The 10,814-nt window shown below is 40.8% G+C and overlaps 1 protein-coding gene across 1 annotated transcript in view; it reads left to right on the top strand.

Moving 5' to 3' along the window:
- Positions 1-10,814, top strand: part of TCTN2 (tectonic family member 2) — a 36,817-nt gene that overhangs the window by 14,186 nt on the left and 11,817 nt on the right. The window contains exons 8-12 of the mRNA XM_023516863.1: positions 1,730-1,874; positions 3,271-3,333; positions 5,443-5,577; positions 5,835-5,912; positions 10,163-10,243. Coding sequence (XP_023372631.1) covers positions 1,730-1,874; positions 3,271-3,333; positions 5,443-5,577; positions 5,835-5,912; positions 10,163-10,243 — 502 coding nt within the window. The remainder of the gene's footprint in view (positions 1-1,729; positions 1,875-3,270; positions 3,334-5,442; positions 5,578-5,834; positions 5,913-10,162; positions 10,244-10,814) is intronic.

Below are 10,814 nucleotides of genomic sequence, written 5' to 3' on the forward strand. Positions count from 1 at the left end.
TTGTTTATTTGTTTAGCAGGCCTAGGCTGGGTTCAAACCCCCAGCTCTGGTGTACGTGGCCGGCGCCCTAACTGCTGAGCCTAAAACCAAAATAATTTCTTTGCTTTTCTTTTTGTTTTTTTTGAGACAGAGTCTCAAGCTGTTGCTCTCCATAGAGTGCTGTGGTGTCCCAGCTTACAGCAACCTCAAGCTCTTGGACTTAAGTGATTCACTTGCCTCAGCCGCCCAAGTAACTGGGACTACAAGCACCTGCTGCAATGCCTTGTTGTTTTTTGTTGTTGTTGTTGTTGTTGCAGTTGTCATTGTTGTTTTTAGCTGCCGGGGGCTGGGTTCAAACCTGCTGGCTGGCACCCTACCCACTGAACTACAGGTGCCACCACCAAAATAATTTCTGTAAATTTCCATATCATGGTTCACTTTGGTTAGTTTATTTATTTATTTGTTTATTTATTATTTACTTATTTATTTTTGAGACAGAGTTTCACTATGTTGCCCTTGGTAGAGTATGGTGGCATCACAGTTCATAGCAACCTCAAACTCTTGGGCTTAAGCGATTCTCTTGCCTTGGCCTCCTGAGAAGCTGGGACTACAGGTTCCTTTCACAACTCCTGGCTCTTTTTTGTTGCAGTTGTCATTGTTGTTTTAGGTGGCCCAGGCCAGGTTTGAACCCACCAGCCTGTGTGTATGTGGGTGGCATTGAGACAGACTCTTACTCTGTCACCCTGGATTGAGCAATCCTCTTGCCTTGGCCTCCTGAGTAGCTGGTATTACAGGTGTGCACCACTATGCTGGGCTAGTTTTTCCTATTTTTGGTAGAGATGGGGTCTTGCTCTTGCTTAAATTGGTCTCAAACTCCTGAACTGGAGCAATCTGCCCACTTCAGCCTCCCAGAGTGCTAGGATTATAGGTGTGAGCCACCACCCTTGGCCACTTCTGATGGTTTAATAGCCAGTTTCTTACAAGTTGTAAAGATATCATTTTATATAACATTACTGAAACTTGAGAAATATTTTAAGGCTATAGAGTTTTATATGAAAACTTTATTTTTTTAAGTTCAGCATTATGTGTACCAAATATTTGTGAGGAGAAAACTTGGGAGACTAAACCATTTCTCTATTTTCATGGTATTAAAAAAATCTGGTTGAGGCAGCACCCTTAGCACCGTGGTTAGGATGCTGACCACATGTACCGAGGGTGGCGGGTTCAAACTTGGCCTGGGCCAGCTAAACATCAATGACAACTACAACAAAAAAATAGCCAGGTGTTGTGGTAGGTGTCTGTGGTCCCAGCTATTTGGGAGACTGAGGCAAGAGAATCGCTTAAGCCCAAAGAGTTTGTGGTTGCTGTGAGCTGTGATGCCACGGCACTCTACCAAGGGTGACATAGCAAAACTCTGTCTCAAAAAAAAAAAAAAATCAGATTGTGATGAAGGAAAGAAAATGAAGTTGATTATAATCATGTCTCTGCAAAGTAAACAGAGCAGGGCAAGGGATTTTTCTTTGTTATTATTAAGTAATATTTATTGTGACTTCTTGACCAGTGGTTTGCAGACCTTGATTAATTAGATGTTTTACTAAAGTTTGTCAACTAGTCAAAATACTAACCATTGTTGAAACTAAACCAGGAATAGGAGGAGGCCTGTAAAGAAGCATAATTTTAAGATACATTGATCTGTTTTTATGAATATAAGACAGGACATAAATCTGGTGGGTTTTTCTCTCACTCTCAGGTGTCCCTGGCTGGGCAGTGTATGCAGAATGCCCCAGTGGCATTTCTTCAGAATTTTGATGTTAAATGCATTATTGATTTGGAACTATACCAGGAACGAGATGGTATCATCAATGTGATAATAAAGAGTGGTGCTGTGGAAGGAGGTATGTTCTAGTTCTTCAAAAAAACAAAACAGCCCCCCACCCGTCCCCCCAAAAAATACAGATCCGAGCATTAAGATAACCTCTGATCTCATGAGATTATAAATAATCGATTCTACTGGATCAGTGTAAATAATATTTCAACTGCCAATTGAGGAGGGTATTTTCTTTGGACAAAGATCAGTTCTGTAAGGTAGCATCTTGCATATCAGTTCTTTTTTTGAACCTGAACTAAAATTCAAATCACATAAAATTAACCATTATAAAGTGTATAATTCAGTGACATTTAGTACTTTCACAGTGTTATGCCATCCTCTCCTGTCTAGGTCCAGAATATTTTTGATCATCTAAGAAAGAAACCCTTGTGCTCACCATCCTCCCCCAGCAACCACCAGTCCTGCTTTCTGTCTCTATACATTTGCCTTTTCCAGATATTTCATATAAATGGAATCATACAAAATGTGTGACTTTTTGTGTCTGACCTCTTCCATTTTGCATGATGTTTCTGAGGTTCATCCATGTCATAGCATGTCAGTACTTCATTTTTATGCTGAAAAGTCATATTCTATTATATGGACAGACTGGGTTTTTTGTCCATTCATCAGTTAATGGACATGTAGATAGTTTTTACTTTGTGGCTGTTGTAAATAATGTTTCTGTGAACACTTGTGTTTAAATTTTCATGTGGATGTATTTTTTTTTTTTTTTTTTTTTTGAGACGGAGCCTCAAGCTATCCCCCTGGGTAGAGTGCCGTGGCATCACGCTCACAGCAACCTCCAACTCCTGGGCTCAAGCGAGTCTCCTGCCTCAGCCTCCCAAGTAGCTGGGACCACAGGCACCCGCCACAACGCCTGCCTCTTTTTTGGTTGCAGCCATCATTGTTGTTTGGCGGGCCCGGGCTGGGGACTCGAACCCGCCACCTTAGGTGTATGTGGCTGGCGCCTTAGCCGCTTGAGCCACAGGCGCTGAGCCTGGATGTATGTTTTTATTTCTCTTGTGCATCTAGGACTGGAATTATCATGTCATGTGGTAATTGGACTTTTTTTTTGAGCTTTTCAGAAGCAGGTAATACGACTTTTTGAGGACTTGCCAAACTGTTTTCTACAGTAGCTGTACCATTTTGCATTCCTACTACCAGTCCACTACAAATTTTTTTTAACATGAGAATGACATTCCAGATTTTTACCACTGAATTTTGAGATTCTCCTTTATAGTTACAAGTGGATACTAAGAAGAGTGGGATTCCCATCGGATGGTGTTCGTAGAGTGGGAAAGGTTTTGTAGTTAGCACACAGCAGGTGCAGTTACTGTATTTGTTGATAAGCTTTCCTTTTGAGTGAGTAAGTGTGATCATTGTAGGCCATGTGGTCCTGTAAGTGTTAATTCATGTCTTTTTAGGCACTGTTACACCAAAAGTAATCTACGAGGAAGCAAATGACCTACACAAATTCATCAGTGCAGGTAGGTTAATGTTACCCTTTTTTTTTCCTCTGAGATGTCGGAGTGATAGTTTATTAGAGGATAGAAAAGCTCCTAATACCATTGGAAGGGTCCTGATGGGGTTGCCCTTAATGTTACACTTTTATGTAATTTCTACAAAAATATATATGTTGTTTCTTACAAGTAACATACAGCTCCAGAGTAAAATTTATTTTTAAAAATAATTTAAAGAGGTGGGCGGTGCCTGTGGTTCAGTGAGTAGGGCGCCGGCCCCATATATGGAGGGTGGTGGGTTCAAACCCGGCCCCAGCCAAATTGCAACAAAAAAATACCCGGACATTGTGGTGGGTGCCTATAGTCCCAGCTACTCCGAAGGCTGAGGCAAGAGAATCAGCTAAGCCCAGGAATTGGAGTCTGCTGTGAGCTGTGACGCCATGGCACTCTACCGAGGGCAATAAAGTGAGACTCTGTCTCAAAAAAAAAAAAAAAATTTAAAGAGGTTCACAACAGTAAGAAAGATATCCCAGTAGCATTTTTTTTTTTTTTTTTTGAGATAGAGCCTCAAGCAACCTCCAACTCCTGGGCTTAAGCAATTCTCTTTCCTTAACCTCCCAAGTAGCTGGGACTACAGGCACCTGCCACAACGCCCAGCTATGTTTTGTAGTTGTCGTTGTTTGGCAGACCTGGGCTGGATTCGAACCCACCAGCTCTGGTGTATGTGCCTGGGACTACAGGCACCCACCACAGTGCCCAGCTATATTTTGTAGTTGTCATTGTTGTTTGGCAGGCCCAGGCTGGATTCGAACCCACCAGCTCTGTAGCTTGAGCTACAGATGCTGAGCCCAGTAGCATTTCTTTTGTTTCTTCTTCTGTCTTCCCTTGACCTTGAGCCAGTTCCTTCACTGTCCTAGATTATAAGAGTTCCATAGTCTCTTGTTCCGTGGACCTTCCCCTTTTCCCTATTTCTTATCAACCAAGGACAACCACTGCTCATGAACCTTTTCTTAAATGTTTGTCAGATAAAGAATTTTTTTTTTTTTTTTTGGAGACAAGAGTCTCACTATGTCACCCTCGGTAGAGTGCTGTGGTGTCACAGTTCACAGCAACCTCAAACTTATGGGCTTAAGTGATTCTCTTGCTTCAGCCTCCCTAGTAGCTGGGACTATAGGTACCCACCACAATGCCCGGCTATATTTTTTTGTTGTTGTTGCAGTTGTCATTGTTTAGTTAGCCTGGTTCGGGTTCCAACTTGCCAGCCTTGGTGTATGTGGCTGGCGCTGTAACCTGTGCTGAGCCAGATAAAGAATTCTTTAGAACATTTTCAATTCTTGCTTTTCTTTTTTTGATAATTAAACTTGTCAGTTTTATACTGCCAAATAAGCTATGTAGAGTTTGGCTGATCTTACCAGGACTTTTTGTTTTTATTTTCTTTGAGACAGTCTCACTTTGTTACCCTTGGTAGAGTGCTATGGCATCAACTCCTGGGTTTAAGCAATCCCTTTGCCTCAGCCTTCCAACTGCAGCTATGCCCGTCACAGTGCCCAGCTGCTTTTAGAGATGGGGTTGGGGGGAGGTGTCTTGCTCTTGCTCAGGCTGATCTCAAATTCCTGAGCTCAGGCAGTTCACCTGCTTTGGCCTCCCAGAGTGCTAGGATTGTAGGCAAGTGCCACTGTACCCAGCATGTTTTTAATGAAGGATGGTATTTGTATTTATTTTTAATGTGTTACAATTCTCAAATTTATTCATTACTTCATCAAATGTGAATGGCATTGCTGCAATACATTAGGGAACTGGGCAGGAGGTCCTCACTTGTGTGGAGCTGATTCACTATGATCTTTCATCTCACAAGCAGGTGTGTACCCTATGTCTAGCTATGAGTCAGATGCTGGGAATACAGAGGTAAGAGGAGAGAGACAGATCTCATTCAGGATGCCATGATGCTATAAAGGAGGTGGCTAATGCTGGCCCAGGGGGACCAGAAAAGGCTTCCTTGAACTGTGTTAAAGATTGGAGATGGGCCAGGCCAGGGTGGGATGCACAGGGAAGGCCACCTAGGCAGAGAGAGCTACCCAGTATATACTTGAGATTAAGGAGGGTCTGTCATTCATAAACATATTCTTGTATTTGCAGAAACTCTTTTAAATAATGGATCAGCCTCCAGAAATGTGAATGTGGAAGAACATTATATTTTCATATGGAATAATAAGACAATCAGTGAAATAAATGTTAGAATTATTAGGGCAGAAATTAATGCCCACCAGAAAGGTAATTTTGATGAGGGTACAAGAATGCTTTCCATTTAAAGTATTTTTTTTCTTTCTTCAAGATTCTCAAAATTATAGCACATACAACTATGTAGATTTATTTCTGGGTATTTTTGATTTAATCAAAGAGATAGTACTTTTGTGTGTGTGTTGTGTGTATCAAAATGCAATTTTATGGTAAAGAAAATAAAATTATAGGAGATAATTTCTTTTCCTAGTGAAACAGTATACATTATTTTTATTTTGTTTTGTTTCTAGGAATAATGACACAGAGATTTACAGTAAAATTTTTAAGCTATAACAGTGGTAATGAAAAGGAAATATCTGGAAATCCAGGTAAGATGTGTATGTGTCAATCATCAATCTTATTAATATGTTTTAGTTCAGTACTCTGCACTATCGAGATGTTTACAAGTAACTCTTCCAACTTCAGTTTGTGACTAGGACCTTTATTTTCTTTTGTTCATGTGGTATGCTTTTTCTAATGGCAACTTAATTTTTCTTTTTTTTTGCAGTTTTTTTTTTTTTTTTTTTTTTTTTTTTTTTGGCCAGGGCTGGGTTTGAACCTACCACCTCTGGTATATGGGGCCGGTCCCCTACTCCTTTGAGCCACAGGTGCTGCCCCAGCAACTTAATTTTTTGACATAGAGTATTGTACATACTTACAGGTTATTGCAGATGCAAAATATCCTTTCTCTTTAGGTACTGCTCTCTTGAGGCTTTTTTTTTTTTTTTTTTGAGACAGTCTCACTTTGTTACCCCCAGTACAGTGCTATGGCATCATAGCTCATAGCAATCTCAAACTGTTGGGCTCAAGAGATCCTTTTGCTTTAGCCTCTTGAGTAGCTGGGACTACAGGCACCCGCCACAATGCTGGGCTATTTTTAGAGACAGGGTCTCACTCTTGCTCAGGCTGGTCTCAAAGTCCTAAGCTCAAGCGATCTACCTGCCTCGGCCTCCCAGAATATTGGGATTATAGGCGTGAGCCACCATGGCTGGCCTGAATGATTAATTTTTAAAAAAAGAAAAGAAAAAATCTTAAGGAGTTTGGGGATTGCTTGTTGGCTTTAAATTCAGGCTCCTGGAATTTTAGGGCTTTTGTAGGGTTTCTGAGAAACACCATCAGAATGTGTGAAAAATGTTTGAAGCTTTGGTCAAAAAAGAATGGATTGGTTAAGAGCCAGAATGGAGGGTGGTGCCTGTGGCTCAAGGAGTAGAGCACCGGCCCAATATACTAGGGGTGGTGGGTTCGAACCTGGCCCTGGCCAAAACTGAAAAAAAAAAAAAAAAAAAAAGAGCCAGAATGGACCTGTCAGTGAACCAGCTCCTGTACCTGCAGTCACTATCTGTCTGTCATTCTTCAAAGCAGGATAGGGTTTTAGGAAGAAGGTACAACATGAGCCCTATCTTCAGGCAATTAACTGTCTTACTTGGAAAGACAATACCACATTATAGGAAGCAATAGTGAAAAATTTAAAATAATGAATAAATAAATGCTGGACTTAAGGTACCACAGTACTCTAGAACTTCAGAGAAGAGGAAAACTGATCACTCGGCCAAATTTTTGGTCATTATGGAACTATGTTGGGTGTCTAGATGCACTAGGCTTTGTGCTCAGTGCTGGAGGTAAAGCATTGAGCCAGCAGGAGTCCCTGCCCTTGGTGACCTTCTGTCTTGGGATCATGTTGAGAAGACTATTCCTTGAAAAGCAGATAGTGCGAGTTGAGATCAGGAATAACTTGGATGAAGCTAAGCAGGCAGACACGAGCATGTATACACATGGGCAGGGGACAGACAGTTCAGGGGCTGGGATGTCAGCTGGGTGTTTAGCAATAGCAGAAGTGATATTGGAAACACAGAAGTGATGCATGAAACTTGATTGGATCCTAGTTTGCAAAAACAGCTCTAAAACACATTTTTGGGGACATGTAAGAAAGTATAAATATGAAGTAGATATTATAAGGAATTGTTACTAATTTTCTTAGAAATATTCATATCATGGTTTTTTGTTTTTTTTTTTTTTTTGAGACGGAGCCTCAAGCTATCCCCCTGGGTAGAGTGCCATGGCATCACGCTCACAGCAACCTCCAACTCCTGGGCTCAAGCGAATCTCCTGCCTCAGCCTCCCAAGTAGCTGGGACTAGAGACGTCTGCCACAACGCCCGGCCATTTTTTTTTTGGTTGCAGCCATCACTGTTGTTTGGCGGCCCTGGCTGGGGATTTGAACCCACCACCTTAGGTGTATGTGGCTGGCGCCTTAGCCGCTTGAGCCACAGGCGCCGAGCCCATATCATGGTTATATAGGAGAATATTCTTAGTTTGAGGAGATCTATGATGGAAATTTGATTTAATTCAATTTAATTTAAAAATTTGAGATAGGACCTTGCTCTGTTGCCTGGGCTACAGTGCAGTGGTGTCATCATAGCTCTCTGTAGCCTCAAACTTCTAGGCTCAAGTGATTCTTCTGTCTCAGCTTTCCAAGTAGCTGGGACCACCATGCCTGGCTAATTTTTCTATTTGTTATAGAGATGGGGTCTCACTATGTTGCTCAGGCTGATGTTGAACTCCTGAGCTCAAGTGATTTTCCTGCCTTAGCCTCCTATGGTGCTGGAATTATAGGTGTGAAGCTCAGCCCTGAAGAAGCTTTTATTTTTTTATTTTTAATTTTTTTGAGACAGAGTCTCACTTTGTTACCCTTGGTAGAGTGTTCTGGCATCACAGCTCACAGCAACCTCAAACTCTTGGGCTTAAGTGACTCTCTTGTCTCAGCTTCCCAAGTAGCTTGGACTACAGGTACCCGCCACAACACCCAGCTAATTTTAGAGACAGGGGTCTCGCTCTTGCTCAGGCTGGTCTTGAACTCCTGAGCTCAGGCAATCCACCCATCTTGGCTTCCCAGAGTGCTATGATTATAGGTATGCGGCACCTCGCCCAGCCCCTGATGGAGCTTTTAGATGAAGTGACCTGATACCTGTAGCTTATTTTCAAATGTCCTTGCAAAAGAATTATATACATACACATGCTGTCCAGCTTGAGCATCTCTAATCTAAAAATTTGAAATTCAAAATGCTTCAAAACCTGAAACTTTCTGAGTGCCTACATGATGCTACAAGTGGAAAAGTCCACACTTGACATTTTGCTTTCTGATGGTTCAGTGGACACAACTTCATCTATAAATTCTTATGCACAAAATAATTATTATTATTATCATTATTATTAGAGAAGAGTTTCACTTTGTTGCCCTCGGTAGAGTAACCATGGCGTCACAGCTCACAGCAATTTCCAACTCTTGGGCTTAGCCGATTCTCTTGCCTCAGTCTCCTGAGAAGCTGGGACTACAGGCACCTGCCACAACACCCAGCTATTTTTTTATTTCAGTTTGGCCAGGGCCGGGTTCAAACCCACCACCCTTGGTATATGGGGCTGGTGCCCTACTCACTGAGCCACAGGCGCCACCCTATGCACAAAATTATTGAAAATATTGTATAAAATTACCTTCAAGCTATGTGTTTATAATGTATATATGAAACATAAATTAATTTTATGTTTAGACTTGGATCCTATCCCCAAGATATCTCATTATATATTTGCAAATATTCCAAAATCTGAAATACTTCTGGTCTTAAGCATTTTGGATAAAAGATACAACCTGAAGGATATAGATAAGGCAGATATGGCTAAATATTAACAGTTGTTGATTTTAGGTATGTATATATTGGTATTCATGATATTAGTTCCAATTTTTCTGTGCATACAAACATTTTCATAATAAAAAGGTAGAAACAGTAAGTTGGATTAATAGGAGATAGATGGGACTAGGACCTAATACCAACGTTTGGGGTTATGTGGCTTTATTAGAAAATGGTCCCATTGAGGGGTGGTGCCTGTGGCTCAAAGGAGTAGGACGCCAGCTCCATACGCCGAAGGTGGTGGGTTCAAACCCAGCCCTGGCCAAAAAAAAAAGAAAAAAACTGAAAAAAAAAAAAAAGAAAGAAAATGGTCCCATTGAAAGTTTACTTTGATTTAAATTTCCTTACAGCCTCCTGTGATAAGTGATATTAATCATTAAGCAAGTATTCATTAGTTGGCTTGCTCAGCAGCTCATATGTCTCTTGCATGAGAGATCCAAGACTAACTCATGCCTGCTTATTAATTTTCAGATTCTATTGTTAAAATGTGTTTTGTTTTTTTTGAGACAGAGTCTCAAAAATCATCATCATAGCTCACAGCAACCACAAACTCTTGGACTCAAGTGCTTCTTTTGCCTCAGCCTCCCTAGTAGCTGGGACTACAGGTGTCTGCCACAACGTTTAGATAGTTTTTGGAGACAGGGTCTTGCTCTTGGTCAGGCTTGTCTCCAAATTCCTGAGCTCAGGCAATCCACCCACTTCAGCTTCCCAAAGTGCTGGAAGCCACCATGCCTGGCCTTTAAAATATGTTTTTAAAACTACTGTCCTAGTCTGTTAAGAGAAAGCAAAACAAATATTGAATGATGGTGAAATCCTTATTTTGTTTAATGAGATGGCACTTGCTGTTTTAGAATATAGGAGGAAAGATGCTAATTCTCATTTGTTGGATTTGTCTAGGTTACCAACTTAGCAAACCTGTACGAGTTCTAAATTCCAATGCAATGAATAATGTTACGACTTTACACTTTTGGCACTCAGGTAATCTAGTTTGGTCATTATGATTAGTCCTCTGGTAAAATGGAGTTCAATGTATTTCCATATTTTGAGTCTAATCAAGTGAACAACTACTTGAAAGCCCCTTTGGCTTATTTAGTGGGGAGATACAGCCTGCTAAATAGTAACAGGTTGTTTTTCATGCTTCTGTGGTTTCTTTTTAAGGAATGCTAATATTGTTGGCACCTAAATACTGGTTGTGAGTAACATTTAAGATTAACCTGATTATTTCTTATCACTGACACATAGCCCAAGGTGGTGCACCAGATGGTGCAGTTATTCTCTGTGAGAATACAGAGAATTCAGAACTACAATCTGAAGTGTGGTAAATCTTCTCATCAGTGGTGATTACCCACATCTGCCAGAGGCTTTCAATGTCGTGTTCTGAATAAACCGCCAATTAGGGTCCAGGAATTCTGATACTAAAAGGAGTCCTTGTTCCACTTTGAAAGGATTAGAGGAACAATGATCATAGTTTTTGAAAACTGGAAACTTTATTTCTACTTATTGTTTTTTTCCTGGTTTTTTTTTTTTTTTTTTTTTTTTTTTTTTGAGA

This window comes from Otolemur garnettii, unplaced genomic scaffold (genome assembly GCF_000181295.1).
Source record: "Otolemur garnettii isolate 467f Iridium unplaced genomic scaffold, OtoGar3 scaffold00099, whole genome shotgun sequence".
In the NCBI taxonomy this organism is placed as follows: Eukaryota; Metazoa; Chordata; class Mammalia; order Primates; family Galagidae; genus Otolemur; species Otolemur garnettii.